General features: G+C 41.4%; 2 protein-coding genes across 3 annotated transcripts in view; one reads left to right on the top strand and one right to left on the bottom strand.

The window, feature by feature from the left end:
* The window catches only part of MRPL11 (mitochondrial ribosomal protein L11), a 28077-nt gene extending 18505 nt beyond the window's left edge, over positions 1–9572 (top strand). The window contains exons 5-7 of one of the 2 annotated variants that reach the window (XM_066582272.1): positions 5912–5968; positions 6906–7065; positions 9180–9572. In XM_066582272.1, the coding sequence (XP_066438369.1) occupies positions 5912–5968; positions 6906–7065; positions 9180–9285 (323 nt within the window). In that variant the 3' untranslated portion in view covers positions 9286–9572. The remainder of the gene's footprint in view (positions 1–5911; positions 5969–6905; positions 7066–9179) is intronic. The other variant, XM_066582273.1, reaches the window with a different exon arrangement.
* A 5450-nt stretch (positions 9573–15022) lies between these two features.
* NPAS4 (neuronal PAS domain protein 4) lies at positions 15023–19133 on the bottom strand. The gene is made up of 8 exons (XM_066583786.1): positions 18959–19133; positions 18362–18513; positions 17830–17932; positions 17305–17554; positions 17097–17206; positions 16713–16848; positions 15310–16529; positions 15023–15048 (listed from the first exon to the last, which is right to left on the bottom strand). Exons 1-8 carry the CDS (start codon positions 19131–19133, stop codon positions 15023–15025), a joined length of 2172 nt encoding a protein of 723 aa, XP_066439883.1.
* Positions 19134–19463: the final 330 nt, after the last annotated feature.

The following is a 19463-nucleotide window of genomic DNA, read 5'->3' as shown; positions in this document are numbered from 1 at the left end:
TATGGCTTTTGAAAAATGGAGATGGAAAAATACCAAAAAATCGCTTGGTCCTCAACGCCAAAATAGGCCATGTCATGAAGGGGTTAAAGGTAACACTAAGTCAAAGGTCTTTAACCTCACGTTGCTGTCACACATGGTCTTTCAGCTTCAATCTAACTTCACTTTTCAGTGGTCTGTGTAGTATCTGGGCGTCCCTTCAGTGGCGGGTTTCTTACTCCCCTGTCGTGCCCACTAGGGCAGGTTTTTTAAATGGGCCAATCATTTAATTTCAACTCATTTTCCATTTGCATTCCAAGAGCCATAACACTTTCATTTTTCCATTGACACGGCCATATGAGGGCTTGTTTTTTCGGGACAAGTTGTATTTTTTAATGGCATCATTTTTGGGTATATATAATGTATTGCATAACTTTTGTAAAAAAAAAATTTATAGGGAGATGGGGGAAAAAAAGAAATTCTGCCGTTTGTTTTTTGCATTTCATTTTTACGGCGTTCAACATGCAGAATAAATAATGTGATATCATTATTCTCTGAGTCAGCACGATTCCGGCGATACCAAGTTTATACTGTTTGTTTTATGTTTAGTTTTTTTTAATGTTTTTCTATTTTTGTACATTTAATTTTTTTTTCCCTGAAACGTTTGCTTTAAGAAACTTTCCACATTCCACATGTCGCCACGTTCCAAGACCCATATTAATTATATTTTTCCATTGCCAGAGCTTTAGAAGGCCTTGTTTTTTCCGGGATGAACCCTAGTCTTCATTTATCTTATTTTTGGGAACATGTAAAATTTTGAGCGGTTTTTTTTTTAATTCCAGGGGCAAGATTAACAATATCTGTAATTCTGGCATGTCTTTTACTTTTATTTTTCACTGCATTCTCTGAACAGTATAAATAATATAATAAAGTAATTCTACACTCCTGTACGATTATGCCAATACCAAATTGTTCTAGTTTTTTCTCGCTTGTGTCATTGGGGAACACGGCAAAGACTGTGGGATATAGCTACTGCCACTAGGAGGCGACACTAAGCATAAAAAGTGTTAACTCCACCCGCGGGCTATATCCCTCCCTCCCGACACCTGGCTAATCAGTTTTAGCTTAGTGTCCATTGGAGGTGGACAGGCTCGCCCACAAGGGCTGATCACATTTTCCCTCTGTTAGTCCATTGCACGCTGCGGTCGCACAGACTTTGGCATGTAAAGGGTTAAAGAGCAGAGATCGGAGGTTTTCTCCGCTCTAAGAGCTGGTTCCCAGCTATCATCTGACAGCTGATTACTATCTCTCCCTGCCATGGGAACCATTGGCCAGCTTCTGACTAGCCGATAGTCTGCGTGGCAACGTGTAAACAGTAAACTTAATAGCTGTCTACAAATATCTGAAGGGCTGTCACAGTGCAGAGGGATTAGCCCTATACTCATTTGCACAAGGAAAGACTAGAAGCAATGGGATGAAACTGAAAGGGAGGAGATACGAATTAGATATTGGAAAAAAACCTTCTGACAGTGAGAGTGATCAATGGGTGGAACAAGCTGCCACGGGAGGTGGTGAGTTCTCCTTCAATGGAAGTATTGAAACAAAGGCTGGACAAACATCTGTCTGGGATGATTTAGTGAATCCAGCACTGAGCAGGGGGTTGGACCAGATGACCCTGGAGGTTCCTTCCAACTCTACCATTCTATGATTCTACTGCTTCTGGAAAGTTGTAGCAGGTATTTTATTGAGAAGGTAAATACTTTGAAAATGACTTTCCTTCCTAAGCTTTTGTACTTTTTTATTTTAGAGCCTTTCCTTTTCATGTTATGGCGCATATTCTAAAGAGGATGCGGCAAATTGCACTGAAAATTGGAAGAACTCGGTGCCAAGACTTGCATGCTCCCTTAACCTTGGAATTCCAAATTGTTTAACCATTTGGTGACCACCCATATTTGTTGTCACATCCTGGGTGTCTAGGTTTTATTTCATAGGGCTGTGAAAACGCGGTGGCCCTGTAGAATAAAGCTGCGGGGAGTGTGACAGACACCTGCTACCGGAGGTAGCTGACAGCTTGGAGCTGTCACCAGGAGCATCCGATGGGTTTCAGAACAGAAAATTAGCTTGAAGGTGTTTCAGGCCCCATTGCCCACTTGTAGAGACCCTGAGCAGCCAAAACGATAGAAACCCCCCACAAATGACTCCATTTTGAAATTTAGACCCCCTTAACGAATTCATCTAGGGTGTACTACGTATTTTAAACCCACAGTTGTTTTGTAGTTCCACACCTAGTGTTTCCTTGTGATGACAGCACTGCTCCTACGGCTCTAGCCCATGCGTAAGCTTTGCCTGCGCTTTGCTTCCCTACTTGCTACATTCCTCCTATAAACTTGCTGGCAGTTGTTTGGGAGTGCTATATCTGACTCTAGAGCTGAGGAGCCGAGACAGGGGGTCATCCAGAGCCATTCATTATGCATGCTCTTGGTGGACTAATAAATTCATATGCGGGCAACTGGAGCCCTATTACAGTAATTGTACCATGTTGCGGCAGGTGGCTGTAGACCTGACAACTAGCTATTCTGTAGAGGCTGGATCGGATGTCGGGGCCTCCTATCAGAGTGGGGTCTGAAAGAGAGGATTCTGTGTCGCAGATTGTTCCTTGTGCTAGGCTTCAGAAGCGGGCCAGGCCTTAAGGGTCCAGACTTATTCCTCTGGCTCACCTGTATGCTCGAACCAGTTGCCACTGTTTGCCACTCAGGCGAAGTTTTGTTATTACTCTCACGCCTTAGTCAATCGCAGGGCGAGCCTTCTCATTTGGCTTCTGAGTCCGATATTGATGATGAGCAAGCTTCTAAACTCTCCTCAATCTTAAAAGCCTTATTACAGCGGTCACTGGTACCTTACAGGCCACTGACCAGCCTTCGGCTACTCCTGCAGCGACTGGGTTCTTCCGGCGCCCCAAACGTTCCTCCTTATGGGGATTTTAAGGATGTGATCCCCAGTGACTGGAGTAAACCAGATAAGATCTTTGTTAAACCTAAGGGGTTGGATCTCTTGTATTAATTTTCTGAGGAATTTGTGAAGTTCTGGTCTGTTTCCCCTGCTGTGGACCCTCTGGTGTCACGGTTATCAAAACGCACTACGCTGTCCTTGGCGGATGCCTCATCCTTTAGGTTCGCCACCACCTGGGTAAGTAAGGACATTTCGGAGTGGGCTGCAGAGAGCTATCCTAGCTGATTGCGCTCAGAATCAATTATTGGAGCTGGCCTAACAGATTGATCATACTGGGAGATATGTCTGTGAGGCATCCCTTAATGCAGCCATCTGCTTCATCCGTGGTCATACGGAGCACCCTGTGGTTGAAGGTGTGGGAGGCCGATACTGCCTCTGAGAAAGTGCTTGCGATCCTCCCCTTTTGAGGGCTTTAGGCTCTTCGGCACTCAGCTGAATTAAAGGGGTTGTCCCGCGGCAGCAAGTGGGGTTATACACTTCTGTATGGCCATATTAATGCACTTTGTAATATACATCGTGCATTAAATATGAGCCATACAGAAGTTATATACTCACCTTCCCTGCGCTGGCGTCCCCGTCTCCATGGTGCCGTCTAATTTCAGCGTCTAATCGCCCGATTAGACGCACTTGCGCAGAAGGGTCTTCTCCCTTCTGGTCGGTCTGGGCACGAGCGGCGTTCTGGCTCCGCCCCCTTCTAAGCATTATCGCGTAGTTCCGCCCCGTCACGTGTGCCGATTCCAGCCAATCAGCTGGAATTAGACGGCACCATGGAGACGGGTACGCCAGCGCAGGGAAGGTGAGTATATAACTTCTGTATGGCTCATATTTAATGCACGATGTATATTACAAAGTGCATTAATATGGCCATACAGAAGTGTATAACCACACTTGCTGCCGCGGGACAACCCCTTTAAATAATTTCTGATGCCCCAGGAGAGTGTAGTTCCCATTTGCCTCAGTATAGGCCTAGATTTATTGGCTCCAGACAGGGCAGAAATGTCCTTTTTCAGCCTTTTCACTGCTCCAGCCCTCGAACCTCAGCCGACAGAAGGGCATTGCAAGAAAATAGTTGCGGCCCCTCCTTCAAACCAAGACTGCAATGGCACGCACATCTAAATCCTCTAAATGAGGGGCGGCCCCCACCTGGGGTTTCCACGGTGGGGGACAGCTGACCCTATTAAAGGATTCCTGGCTCGCCCACATTGCAGACGAATGTGTTATAGAGGTTGTCTCCGCAGGTTATTCAATCAAGTTTGTTGCCTGCCCACTTGAACGTTTTTTGCTTCAAGGGTTCCAGAATTTCCTCTACCAGCCAGAGCCTTGAGCCATTCCATTCGCAACCAGCGCATTATAGTGCGGGTTCCATCCTCCCAGCGTTGCAGGGTTTCTTTTTATTCCAGTCAGTTTACTGTGGCCAAAAAGAACAGATCATTCAGGCTGTTCCTGAATCTTAAAGCCCAAAATTTGCTAGATAAGAGTTCAGCATTTTCGCATAGAGGTCAGTCGTGACGTCCATGGAGCCCGGCTAATTCCTCTCATTCATAGACCTAAAGGACGCCTGTGTGTACATCCCCATTTATCAGGTGCATCAGCATTTCCTGCGGTTTGCTGTTCTGTCGAGGCATTGCCACTTTGCAGCGCTCCCATTCAGGCTGGCTACAGAAAGAACCCCGGGTTTATACCAAGATGCTGGTGACATTCCCTATTTGGATAAAAGCTCCTACTCAGTCCAACCTGCAGAGTCTTCAGGTCACATTGGACAGATGAGTCATCAATTTTCCCAAGTCGTCCCTCATCCCAGCCCGGCACATAATTATTCTGAGCCTGCTATTCGATAGAGCGCGTGCCAGAGTCTTTTTGCCGCTGGAGTAATTGTGTCGCCTCTGGTGGCAGATACGCTCTCTATTGACTCCAGACCGATGCAGAGAATTTGGTAAAGTAACTGATTTCTCTTATGTTTTACGTATTCTAATTTTTGTCCTCCCTTTTTTTTGTTTTGCAATCAACATAGTTCAACTTTGCCACTTTTTTCCTCAATTTAAAAATAAAAACAAAACCTCTTAAATGTGAATGATTTGGTGAAAGACTCGTATCTCTACTCAGCCAGTCAGTGAGTGCGGAAACCGGATGGGTGTTTTAAGAAATGGGCACGTAAAGTAATTTTCACCATGCAGTCAATCATTACTGATCAAAACTCAGAATGGCACATTAGGGAGTAGTGACTGGAGAGAGAATGTTTAGGGGCTCCATGATCATTCCCTGCTCCAGAGTTCAGCACTTGAGGCAAATCCTTTATATTGTGCTGTATAGCTGATGCATTTTTATATCCGAACCATTGATATTTATGATGATAATTATCAACCTTCTTTAGTAACATCAGTATCCTTGGAAACAAAACTGCATTAGTTTTCTCCATGGTTACATTGTCGCTCTGAAGGACCAGTTAGTCATAATGTATCTGAGTTTGTATGATCACCGTTGTACTTTGTGTCCAAAATGCTTATTTTATCGCAATTCCGCAGTTGAATTCACTTCTCAATGAGGGGGCGAATTCTGCACAAAAATATGCAATACCATCTGCACCAAATGATGCGGGTTTTGTGGCAGACTTTCCACCGCTGCAGACATTCCGCAGCAAATCAGCCCCAGGGTATGTTTACTCATAGTGGAAATCCATCGGTGTGGATTTTGACTCTAAATTGGCAGATGATTTCAGTATATACCTCTCTCCCCTCTGAAGTCTTTGTGCTTTCACCACCTTCTTCAGCAGGCACCTGATGGCCTCTATTGAGCGCAGGTGATGCGGAAGTGGCCAGCCGCACTGTGCTTACTCAAAGCTGCTGGGTGCCGGAAATATCGAAGATAAAATCATGTTGTGATAAGCCGCACCCATAGACACTCTCAAACACACTACTTTTTTTTTTAGAAGTGGTGTCCCATGGTAAAACTTTTCCCAGGAGCACCCCAAGGACGAAAAGCTTAGGTAACACTTTTCCATACATTTCCTCCACTATCCTTGACATACTGTGTCTTCAACACTCACATATGTTGTTCCTTTTCATCAAAACACCTTTCACTTTGACACCTTCATCCATAATTCCCATTTTCCTGATATACGTCTTTAATCTCTGCTCATTTTATATCCTAGTTTAATGAAGTTCCCTTCTCTCAAGATCGCCTTTTGCATGAAATTTTCCGTATCTTGACAACGTAATACATGGAAGGCCAGGCTCACATGACTGTATTTGAATTGCGTATTACGTACGTGATGAAAGCGCCTATAAAACGTGGTGTATTGTGGCAATTCAAATAAATTGGTTTTCACTGTTCTACTCGCACGTGGCAACACAATTACTAAGGTTGTTGTAAGTAGCCTTTTGACATGATTAAGGTTGATTTAGAAGAGTTTACCATTCGGACACTGTTGTAATGGCTTACAAATGTAGGGCTTTGTATTAATATGTGAATAAGGCCGCCTGCAGACGGGCGGAAATTCTGCGGCGGGATTTCCCACGGAATTTCCGCCCGTGGAAGCTGCCATAGGATTGCGTTAACAAACGCAATCCTAGGCAGACAGCCGCGATTTGTCCGCAACAAATCTCGCGCGGCAAACAAATCAGGGCATGCTCTATTTCTGTGCGGGGCTCTGCGAGCTCCGCACAGAAATCTCACTTCCCGGCCGCCGGCTTCGGTCTGCGCATGCGCCGGCACATCAAACAGCCGGAGCCATGGAAGCAGGTGAGTACGCGCTGCTCTCTGCAGGGGCTCGGGTCGGGTCCCGCTGCGAGAATTCTCGCAGCCGGATCTGACCCGGCCGTCTACAGGCGGCCTAAGGAATTTTAAATGTCTTTTTTTTTTTTTTTTTTAAGCAAACAAGTCTGAGATTGGTGTTTATAGTGCTTTATTTGCTTGTCTTGTAGGTCACGAAGTAGCAGGCATGGTGACTTTGAAACAAGTATATGAAATAGCTGTTGTGAAGTCTCAAGATGAAGCATTTATTCTCCGGGATATGCCACTGATTGAAGTGGTGAAATCTATTATTGGCAGTGCTCGGTCACTGGGGATCAAAGTAGTCAGAGAGTAAGGTGTTCTCTGTCCCTCTGATATCACTACAGTGATAGACCATTATAAGCTCAGATGCTGACCATTTTAATGCATTATGCTGTATTTATCTGCAATTGTGAAGTTACAACTCTCTACATGTCATACCATCATGTGTCTGTTGGAGCCCCTTCAGAGTCTGTTTTGACTTTTTTCTTGCAGGGGCTGAGCTAGAAGTTATAGCCCCTTGCTGTGTTATATACATTCTAGTTCATTAATGTTTTAACATTCTATTTGCTAACATTTACATTGTCATTATCGACACTGTTTTGAAAATTTATACTACTACTCCAAGTTTGGACTACTTGGGATAGATTACTACTTGGGATAGTTATTGTTGCCTGCTGTGCAACTAATGATTTAATATAATTTCCATTGTAGGGCTATTAACCCCTTTCCAACCCATGATGTAACTGTACGTTGCAGGAACTATGCCACCATACTACAATGGTGCAGTGATGGCACGGGCTCAAGAAGCTGTGCCCGCATCATCCCTAGTGGTTATAAACTGAAGTAGACAACTAACACTGCACTCTGATGGCCAAGATCGTAGATGAGATCTCAGAGGGCTCCCTCTGTCACCCCCGTCAGCTGGCCACAACATGATCATCCTGGGCGATCATGTTGAACCTTGTAAGAAGAAATTGCCAAAATGCTTTTTTTTGGTTCATTCTGCCTCCTAAAATATGTAGTTAAAAACTGTCTAAAAAGCCATATGTACTCCCAAATGACACAAATAAAACCCAAAGGTCGTCGTGCAGAAAATGAGCTCACTCACTGCTTCGTAGATGGGAAAAGTTATAGGTCTTTCACTATTTCAACAAGAAAATAAATTATTTTAAAGTTGAGGGGTTTTTTTTCGTTTATTTTTTTATTGTGCGGAAGTGTTAAAAGCTCAAAGGAAAAATATCTGATTTTTAATTTTATAATGCTTCATAGTCTGTGAGTCCTTATGATTAAGTTACGTCATGTGCACTGCTCAAGGAATACCTTAAAAACCCAACTGAAACTTTTCCTATCGCCCCCTTCAAAAAAAAAAAAAGGATTGTTATACAAAACCATTATACTGTATTTGTCCCAAAATGGTGCCATTAAAAATGCAACTTGTCCTGCAAATAACAAGCCTATATGTGACTATTGATAGAAAAAAAAATAAAATAAAATAATATGGCTTTTGAACTGCAGAGACAAGAAAAAAATGACCACGTCATAAAGTACTAAACTAAGAAAATTTAAGACCTTTTTAAGTACCGTATATACCGGCGTATAAGGCGACGGGGCGTATAAGACGACCCCCCAACTGTCACCTTATACGCCGGTATTCAGTGGAGAAAAAAAAAAAAAATTATTACTCACCTCCCCCGGCGTCCTGTCGCGCTCCGGCAGGATGTCGCTCGCTCCGGCAGGCTGTCGCTCGCTCCTCGTCCCCGCCGCAGCATAGCTTTCTGAATGTGGGGCTTGAAATCCCCGCTTCCAGAAAGCTAATACACACGCCGGCAGCCATGACATCATTGAATGGCTGTGATTGGCTAAAGCACACGTGGCTTCAGCCAATCACACTATTCAATGACATCATTGAATGGGTGGGATTGCTAACACGTGCGCCTTCAGCCAATCACAGCCATTCAATGATGTCATTGAATAGTGTGATTGGCTGAAGCCACGTGTGCTTTAGCCAATCACAGCCATTCAATGCTGTCATGGCTGCCGGCGTGTGTATTAGCTTTCTGGAAGCGGGGATTTCAAGCCCCGCATTCAGAAAGCTATGCTGCGGCGGGGACGAGGAGCGAGCGACAGCCTGCCGGAGCGCGACAGGACGCCGTGGGAGGTGAGTAATAAAATTTTTTTTTTTTACACTTTTTTTTTTTTGTATTACCGGCGCATAAGACGACCCCCGACTGCAGAGCAGATTTTTCGGGGTTCAAAAGTCGTCTTATACGCCGGTATATACGGTATGTGGCATACAGAAAAAACAATTATTTTGATTGAATACCAGATGCATAAAATGATTAGGTATGTAGTATGGTATACTTAATTGGAGATACTTCTCATGTGGTCTGTTGTTGATGATGGTCTTTGCTTTGTCCCTACAGTCTGTCCCCTGAGGACTATGGAAAGTTCCTAGAAGAGCGAGAAGTTGTCCTTAAAGCTGCTGCTGAAGCTCGGTTAGCAGAAGCTGAAGCAGCTAAGAAGAAATGATGTGAAAACAACGGATATTTTGAATTTTTGAGGAACTTTATATTACAGCGATTTTTGTTTTCTTTTTGTTACTGAACTGAAACACATTTCAAGCCTTGAGCTTTGAACATTTTTACAGCTGGTCTTCAAGAGTAAGATGTTTTATATTCCAAAGCCATCTATGTGATGCTATAGAATGGAGTGTGATCTCTGAATGCTACCATTGTCCTGTCTGTACAGTTATGTAATTCTGCGTGTCAGGGTATGTTGGTTGATTCAAGTATGACAATAAAATTGAAAATGCTTAAGTCCTGGTTACAGATTTAAGTTATTAGGCAAACAAGCAAATTCAAAAATATGGAGGAAAATGGCTCTGACCTAGGAGGTCCTTCATTAAGGTAGCCTGTTCCTCTTTCATTATCTTAGCAGTGCCCTCTGCTCATTTTTTTTTGTAGTTTTGGCATATAGTGTCCAATTTTTTTCTCTTTTTTTTTTTACATTGGGTCTGGAGCTCCTGAGTTTCCTTTTCACTCTGAAATGACAATTTTGTGTATTGCTATGCTAACAAATGCATTATTGACATAGATCGGCCTTACTGAAACCAGTTGTAGGCTAGGAGCAGAACCACCACCTTCCCAAGAAGAGGTTGATTTGATTTGAATGTGATAACTTGGCAGGGTTGATTACTGCCTCCTGGATGCGTGATGACATCAGGGCATGCATTCACCAAAGCGCACGCTGCGTTGAAGCCACAGCCAGCATGTGAAGAAGCAAACATCAGGCGTATGACTACCAGTGTTTTGGGTGCAGTGATTTACTCACCATGAGCGATTGTATGTCAGATCTGCGTTCTTCCAATCGCTTTACCACTCGATGTAGAGCGGGATCAGGTTAAGGGACCTGTAGCAGGTTTTAGCCTGTGCAGTCGAGGGAGGAAAGAGAGCCACAGACCCTGATTTAATCCATGTCTACCTTATCCACAAAAGGGACTCTCCTGCTTGTGTCTGCTGAAGGAACAGGAAGAACAGTGGAGGTTGGTGGAATGGTGCTTTTAATCTCTCCTTCCTGTTCCATCATAGGTCAACCTCCATATGTGCTGTCATGACTGGACGACGTGGAAAATCGCAATTCTGGCAACCTGTTCCACTCGTTGATCACCCTCACTGTCAAAGTTTTTTTTCTAATACCTCCTTTTTTAGGTTCATCCCATTACTTCTAGTCTTTCCTTGTGCAAATGAGAATAGGGCTGATCCCTCTGCACTGTGACAGCCCTTCAGATATTTGAAGACAGCTTTTAAGTCTCCTCTCAGCCTTCCCTTTTTGCAAGCTAAACACTCCCATCTTGTTTAACCATTCTTCTAGGACATGGTTTGCAGATGAGGTCTGACCAAAGAAGAGTAGAGGGGAATAATTACCTCACCTGATCTAGACTCTCTATGCTTCTCTTAATAAATCCCAGAATTGTTTGCCTTTTTTGCTACTGCATAACACTGTTGACTCGTGTTCAGTCTGTGATCTATTAGTTTACCCAAGTCTTTTTCACATGTGCTGCTTAACTCAATTTCTCCCATTTTGTATGTGCTTTTTCATTTTTCCTACCCTATTGTAGTACTTTGCATTTCTCCTTGTTAAAAAAAATTCCAGTAGTCGCCGTATACTATTAAAGCTTGTCCAGATCTTTTGAAACCTCTCTCTCTCTGTTCTCCAATGTTAGCCATCCCTCCTAGCATTGTGTCCTCGGCAAACTTGATCAATTTCCCCTTAATTCCCTCTTCTAGATCATTTATAAAAATGTTGAACACCACTGGGCCCAGGACAGAGCCTTGCGGTACCCCACTTGATACATTCTTCCACTTAGATGTGCAGCCATTTATAACCACTCTTGGCTGAGTGATCTACTCAAACAGTTGCCTTGTCAATCCCATATTTGGTCATTTTTCAATAAGGATGGTATGAGCTACTTTGTCAAATGCTTTACTAAAGTCAAGATATACTACATCTACTGCGTTTCTCTGATCAACCCAGTCCTTGATTCTGTTATAGAAGGAAATTATATTTGTCTGGCATGATTTGTTTTATATAAACCCATGCTGCCACTGGTTATCCATACATGCTGTCTAATAATTTGTTCAAAGATCTTTCCTGATATAGAAGTCAGGCTGGCAGGTCTGTAGTTTCCTGGATCTACCTTCTTCCCTTTTTTGAAGACCAGGACAATATTTGCCCTTCTCCAATCTTCTGGGACTTCTGTTCTCCAGAATTGTGATTGCGGCTCTGTACTATAAATTAGGGCTAATCCCCAGATGGCTTTCTGACTCGTTTCACGCGGCGGAAATCTGCGGCGTTATCCCGCAGCTATTAGGTTCTATTGAACCTAATAGCTCAATGTTCACACTACGGAATTCCACTGCGGAATAACTCATAGTGAAAGAAAGCGTGGCATGCTCTAATTGCTGCAGGAATATGGGCGGCCAGCTTCCTTTGTAGTCAATGGAAGCCGTCCGTAATGGGATACTTCTGCTGTGAGCACAGTGGAAGTACCGCGTGATTACGCGTCACCGTGACCGCATCATCGCCCACTGCTGGCGCGTCATGTGCTGTACTGCGCATGCGCGTCAACTCATCAGAAGGGACTCACGTGGTGGATCCAGAGAGGTGAGTATGGGGTCTTTGCGGAGCGCCCTGTCTGACTCCCCTGCAATATTCTGCTGTCTGAGTCCGACATGGCCGTGGGCATGGGGCCTTAAGCTGTAACTGAGGATCAATAATGCAATGCATTTACAAAGTTGCTCAACTTTGTTCAGTGTGTTTTTGTGTGGGAGATAAATGTTTTAGTTGAAAGGTCAATATTGTACGTGATGCATCATTTTGTAGGTCCTGTCAATGTGCAGTTGATAATTTTATTTAAAAATGGTAATGTCATTAATGTTACTATTGATCAGTTAATTTATTTGCATTATTCAACTCACCAACCATATGTGGTTCCTTTTTGCAGATTGCTCAGAACAGGTGATGAGGGCTTATTTAGCACCTGCAGAGGGTAAATACCCAGTAGTACAGTATTTGTAGGAAGCATTGCCTTGTTTCTTGTTCCAGCCTGAAATAGCATTGTGTGCATATTTATCCAAGTGACAAGATGAGCATAGATTCAGATAAGTTTTTACTTGGTCCCTATTATATTGCACATCAAGGCCTACTGGTACTTTTTTCCTTCTAATTGATGTTACTAATAAGCTTAGACAGTTTTTAAAGGTCCCTTATGGTTTGGGATCATGTGACTCATTTTTTCATAACCTACCAACTCCTGACATATTTTGTCAGCCTTTAACCCTTTCCAATCCAATTTGTATCCTGGTTTTCCTAGAGGGGTTACTATTTTTCTGCCATTATAAAACGGCGCTATTTGCTGGCTAAAGCCAGTACTGCATGAGGTGACACATTGGATAGGCTCTGACAGCAGAAAGGCCGGCCATATACAGTAAGAAAACCCCAACGGATGTCTTCCAAGATTGGAGCTGTACAGCCTTAAATTATCATGTCTTTAGACGTCAGACAGTGGATTGGAAAGGGTTAATTGTATGTTATGAAACAGTTTTCCGGCTTGACCATAGAGCAGTTTGGATGTTGACAGAGTGTTGTGGGATTATAAAACTTAATGTACAGATGGCAAGGAAATAAAATTTATATGTGTGTACGGAATCCAATAGACGTCTGCCGTATTAATAAAACACGCACAACTTCTTTTCATTTCTTTTTTTATCATATCAATAAAAAAAGCACTTTGTACAAGACTAGGACTTAACATCACCAGCCCAACACAATGCAATTTGCCATACACATTAGAAAAATTCTACTTATAAATATGTATAACCGTACATTTCATAGTTTTAATTGTTATCACCATTTCTCTCAAACTTTTGAAAAACAGCTGTTCAGGAAAAAATATCCTTATACTTAAATCGTAGCAAAATCCTACGTCATCTTTTATGGCACGCCACTGCACCATAATTTTGATACATATATATATTTTTTTCTATGCTTGTCAGTAAGCATTATCACATTTTTATACAGAGGTTCAGTTTTACATCAAACACTTCCCTCTCCTTTTGAAGGTGCAACTATCCAGAATATAAATATTTCATGACAAAGGCACAAGTAGTTGTGTACCAGTAATTTACACATCACTTCAGTGAGCTAATACAAGGAATTCAGCTTTACACTTGCCGTGTTTGTTAGTGCCAAATATATCCAATGAAGTAATTTGAAAACTACGGAACTGGAAATTCACATTGTTCTATGCAATGCGTATACCTCTCGGGGCCGTACTGCTAGTAATGCATTTGTGCATTTTGGGTTTTGTCATTTAACATTGCACCTTAAACTTAAGGGAGGGAATATTAGCAATATTACCCCATGCTATTAATATTCTCTGGAAATAGCTGTCTGGGATTAATGTAACCCCAGTCCATACTACATATTGTGAATTACATTTCTTTGTGTGAAAGTTTTTACATTTAAAATGTAAATACGTAGGTTAAAGTCCAAAGCAGTAGTAGCTAAAAACAGGCTAAATAGATTACTGTAGGAGGTCTAAAATATCTTGGGTAGAACACAAAACAACAAGTCACCAACCAGTATTTACAAAGGGGTATATAAACCCAAGTGTGCTTCATCTCTGGGTGTAAACCTATCGGCTATATGAATAGAGCAGTTTACTTAAATGTAAGATGCTGCTGAGACATAGATATAGGCAATACATGCCATTAAAATACCTCTATTATTGTGGGGTGGTTTGAAAAGGCCTTATAAATTACGGGATCACCTATCTCCTATACTGGTTGTTGCAATGTAAATGTTGAAATAATGAGTGGTGACTTGTATTTTTGTGGTTAATTTGGAGGCTCTACAACAGAACATCGCAATTTCACTTTTAGCCACTTATCTTAATGCCATAACATTTCGGTTGCTAATGTCCTTAAATTCATACCAGTGACTCAAATGAAACTGGTATTTGATTGTTTTCAGCAATTTTTAGACCTTATGCCAATATTTTTGGAGCAGAACATGTTACTATGGGATATAATGCTATATGAGGAGTCAATAAAATCTCTGTCAGACACATTGAAAATAAACTATTTTTCACTAGTAATATGAAAATTAAAATATTCAAGTAGTTATAATTTCGGCAACAATACCATATATACTTCTTTTAGTTTCACTACGAGTGAATACTTTTTTTGTTATGTAAGACCACTTACAACTTCCTTTCGCAATATACACCTTTTTTTCTCTTTCTGACCAACTCTGCAAACCCTTTGTTTTATAAATTGACATGTTGTACAAATGTTACAAAACAATGGCCCATCGAGTTGTGAGGTTTAAACAAATGTTTTGTGAGACAAATCTATATGTATATATTTTACAGATAAAATGTGTGATGTAGCTTTAGTTGTTGTCATACATTCTATGATTGAATGTAAGCTCATATTGATGGGCCATTGTTTTTGCCATTATTTTCAAAGGAAAACAAAAGAGATCTCTTGTAAACGTGCACGAAATTCAGAGAAAAAGAGAATAGAGGAACGAAAGAGAAAAAGGGAGCAAAACAGTTTTGCGATGAATGGAAGAGTCGTACGACGCAGAAAGTCGTTCTTTCTCTCCCACGTTGTGCATCTTGATTTGTTCTTAAATAGGCAGGAAAAATCTGCTCAGAATATGACAATATGCCATACATAGCGAAGTAAGTCACAGACTTATTTCAAAACGAAGGTTTTCCACTTCCATCTGTAAAACAAAACAAGATAGAAAAGATATTAGTAATTTTTTTTTTTCACTAATAATTTTGGACAATAAAGTTTGGTTATTTTTTTTGTATTAGATCTGTCATATATGTGAATAATTACTTAACTAATTTGAGTAGGCTTTGTATTGGGTAAAATAAGGCAGGAAATATTTAATTCTGACCTATCAATGGTAGCTTTAGAATATGCAAATCTCTACCTTTTTTCTTTAATATAACTACAGAGGATTGTTCTATTAATTTACCTTGCTGGAAGCCGTCTTGCAACTCAAGCTGGAGTTGATACAACTCATCATTAAACCGGTCACATTGAATCTCTGAGGCACCTGCCTCAAGGTCTGTTTTGTAGGACATCAGTTCCTCTAAGAAGTTACATTCTTCTGGCGACAGATCAGTCGTCACGTTCGAAGTCAAGGATGGAGGTGCGGAGAGGTCCCCTCCTACTTCATCCTCCTCCAGGGGACTGCAAGGAGACCCCATGGCTGCAAAAGGTGGAGAATCAGGGAAGTCCTTAAAAAGGCTGCAAACCGGATGGCTACCGGTGGTGAGAGGTTGTTCTTGACATGTCAAGAAAACAGAAAAGTCAATGCTCTTCCATGATCGAGGAAAGTTTGGATTAATATCTGGATCTGGAAGACTGGCAGGGAGGGAAACACTTCGGCATGCCAGCCCATGGCCACTCAATACCACACTCTCAGAGCATGGAATATCTTTAGTAGCCACATTATTGAAGACATTGGCCAAACAGCCAATTTGTTTCACTAAGAGTTCAATCTCATTCTTCTCTTGTTCTGAATACCTGAAGATTACTTGGTTGATGGGTGATGTTTCTGGAGTCACCAACCCCTCAGGAAGCATTGGTAGATCCACAAAGAGAGGACTAGGTAGTTCTGGTACTGTCATTATTGTGCAGTCTCCTCCATCCCCGGGACTATCAGGAGTTGGTGGCAGCTTCTCATAGAGGGAACTGCAGTAGGAGTAATAAAGTTCTTGATTTAGGGAAGTACTGTCCTGATCAGAAGTTGTCTGTGGGGCACTTTCTGCAGCCCCAAAGAGGAAAGTACAGTTTTGGTGTGGAGTGTATGGAGGAGTGCAAGTAAAATCTTTGGGTGGTACAGAACCAGCATGTTCTCTTCTGTAACTTTGATCATATGAAGTTGGTTGGTAGAGGGAAAATAATGACTGACTTTCTAATTGTCCTTCAGTGGCAACAGCATCTTCCATAATTGGTGTTGTATTCTGACAGAGGATGGGATCTTCTGGACTGACAGGCACAGGCTCTGAAAACTCAAAGGACTGGCTGATGCTTGTAGGTGTGTTTGCAAGGGGAGTGAACACTTGATCTGGACTGGAAAGGTCTGCTGGGGAGAGAAGAGTCTCTTGGTAGGAAGGACCACCAACTGGAAAAGGAAGTGGAGACTCCTCTGACGTCAGCTGTTGCCTCAGGCACCAGGCTTCTGAGTCACTGGGGATAATAAAGAAACTTTGTTTTAGGTAATGCAATTATTAATATGCAAAGTTATATCATATGTGTTGATGTGAGGAACAATATAAAGAATGTGTAATTGAGTAGACCAGTTAATCATAAAATGTGTATGTGATAGGCCATTGTGTCTGCATAGAGATGTGAGTTAATAAAAGTACTTACCTTATTATATAGTTGTATGATGTGATTGGGGCATCATTGTTTTCCAGTAACATCAGGGAATACACCCAAATCCACTGCTGGTCTCTTGTCTGCAGGCGTAAAACTACTTCTGCTCTGCATTCACCAGATTCACTTACTGCAGAGGAAAAGAAAGATTGCAGATTGTTAGTGTATGTATCTCTAAATTCTCTTTGTCAATTCTGATTATGTTACACTTTTACCTTTAGGCATTTAGTTTACTATGTAACTCTCATACAAAATATTCTCTCCTTTATTAATTTCAGTTGTCCACACTTTTTTCCAAATTTTAATTCAAATAAATACCCTTATAATATCGTACCCCTTATTTAGTACCCTAATTTAGTACATATTATATAAACTTACATAGTTTGTAATGCTGCGTAGACATTTGTGTCAGGTCTTCAGGATGAATGAGACTGTACCACGACTTGCAGACCAAATCGTTTTTCTCAAAACCCAAGTGCAAGAAGGAGCTGCAGAAAAGTGAAAGAAAAAATCATTATGAGCTACACTTCAGTCCGTCTTATGAAATGGGTATACAGATAGGTAGATGTGCACATTTAATATTTACCTTTCTGAAACTTCCATGACTGAAAGATCTTTGGCATGGCGACTCTCGAAGAAGTCAACCAAGAAATGGTTGTGGGTTACTCTAGGTTTTGGGTCGAGAGGAATGCAAAAAGCAGTGAAAACGGGATTTGATGACCAATAGGTGCCAGGTGGAGCCTGCTGAAACCTTCCCCTTATAAGGACCAACTTGTTTCCTGCACTCTGCCTTCGGGCTGTCTTTGAGGTATTGAATCTACACCTGAACATTCTCTCTGAAACACAAAAATAAATATTGCATGGTATCATTAGTTGTGCAATAGTATAGTCAATAGAACACAAAATAATCCTAATACAGAATTTACAGTTAAGACTGTATCCACAATCTATCCTTATAAGGTATTCTTTATGCCTTTGTTGGCCTTAGGTTATTGTGAATACTTTCACAGTTAAAGAGATTTTAGAACTGTGAGCTATCAATAAACCACTTACTTCCAAACCCCCATTTTAGAAAGTTTAAAAAAAGGCATGAGATACTTCAGACACTTACCACTATTGAGTGATGATGGAAGAGACAATTGGTTCCTCATGACAAAGTGATCCGAGGGGTCAATTATGTCATAAATGCTGTCCCCTTGAGCAACCAAATCAACCTGTTGAGTAAATAAATGACATGATGAGATGTAGTTCCATTGTTTTGCTTCAAAGTACAGTAAAACTTCAACAAAAGACCGCCTCTTTGAAAAAAACCCACTACTTTATCTAGAGCAGATTTCCTTTTACAGATTTTCTGTTACAACATATATTTTGCATACTCGCCATCTTCTTAGAGAAGATAGCACCCCCCACCCTAAAGGTTCTACTGTAATTAATTGCTTATCTGATTTCTGGTCTGGATATACCCTACATTTAACAGAATATACAAAATATTCATGTGGGTATAGAATATGAATACTACAGTATCTGAACCTCTCAGTTTACTGATCTATATTTTACTATATGCTTGAGACTGATTATCACTAAGTATAAAAGATCATCACATATCTCAGTAGGTATTGTGGTTCAATAAAAAACTAACTTACCATTGAATGTCCAAGATGATCAGTCACATTTTCAGAGACATATATCAGTTTTCCTTCACTTGTGTAGGTTAATAGGAAGCCAGGAAGGTTGTGTATAAAATCTTGTAAGTCTTGACTAGAAAGTAGACATTCCAACTCATTTATCTGTTGAGCTGTTGGAGAAATAAAAAATAGAACTTTTTAACATGCACAGATTCATTGGTTTTCGTATAGTCCTAGTCAAACATGTACAATAGCTCTAACATTCAGGACCTTGGAGAGTGATAAGTGAAGAATTCTGTTTCAGCACCAAGGACAGCAGCAATATGACTATCAGCTCTAGCTCTTCATCATCAGTTTTATAAGAATGGACATGCCATTTACTATCCTATCTTATTGCAGTGTTCTGATCACATGAGTAATATATGTTACATGAATACAAGCAACAGGTACAGATAGGGTCAAATTAGAGCCCACTTGAAGTCTGATTCCTTAAGGACTTCCAAATAATATCTTAAAGTTTCTGCATTAACTATTAACCTTCAACTGAAAATAAGACAATAATTCATATATAGATTCTCAATGTAAGAGCCCCAGATATTTTCAGTAATATCTTACCTCTAGAGAAGAAAACAGACTTCCTCGTGTAGATACAAGCAAGCGACATGATATGCAGATAAGAAAGCCGCACTTTGTCTCCATCAGAGATAGGAAGAAGATCCTTCAAGTTTCGAATCTCTGCATTAATTTGATCCCTTCTGGCTTTTGATGCACCTTTCGTAGACCTATACATTTTGGATGGGGTCTCTGGTTGCTGAGTAAGAGTCAGTCCAGAGAGCCCCTTTCTTCTTTTCTCTTCTTGTCTTCGTTTTTCGTTTTCTGGTAGTCTTCTCTTCCCAAATATTGTGGTATTCCTTCTCAGATTTCCTGATGCCTGTCTCTGGGTTCTGGTTTAAAGAACTGTAGCTCATGGTTCTCTTTATATAGTAACTGAGGAGTGTGTGGGCAGGTGAGACGCAAGGGGAGGGGGGAGAAGAGTGGAGTTTATCATCAATGGGTTGCATGGTTAGGGATCTGCCTTTCTCTGCTATTACAGGCGAGCGTCATCAACTCATACAGATGA

Source organism: Eleutherodactylus coqui, chromosome 11 (genome assembly GCF_035609145.1).
Source record: "Eleutherodactylus coqui strain aEleCoq1 chromosome 11, aEleCoq1.hap1, whole genome shotgun sequence".
NCBI classification, from domain to species: Eukaryota; Metazoa; Chordata; class Amphibia; order Anura; family Eleutherodactylidae; genus Eleutherodactylus; species Eleutherodactylus coqui.
Note: the sequence above shows the minus strand (reverse complement) of the source record. Positions and strands in the feature narration are given on the sequence as shown.

Excerpts from the sequence above, each read along its gene's own strand:
- NPAS4 (XM_066583786.1), bottom strand. The coding sequence starts at position 19,133 with ATGTATAGGTCTACGAAAGGTGCATCAAAAGCCAGAAGGGATCAAATT. Across the intron at positions 18,514-18,958 it reads GTCTGTTTTCTTCTCTAGAG|CTCAACAGATAAATGAGTTG; the intron begins GTAAGATATTAC and ends TTTCTCCAACAG. Across the intron at positions 16,530-16,712 it reads TCATACAACTATATAATAAG|TGACTCAGAAGCCTGGTGCC; the intron begins GTAAGTACTTTT and ends TATTATCCCCAG.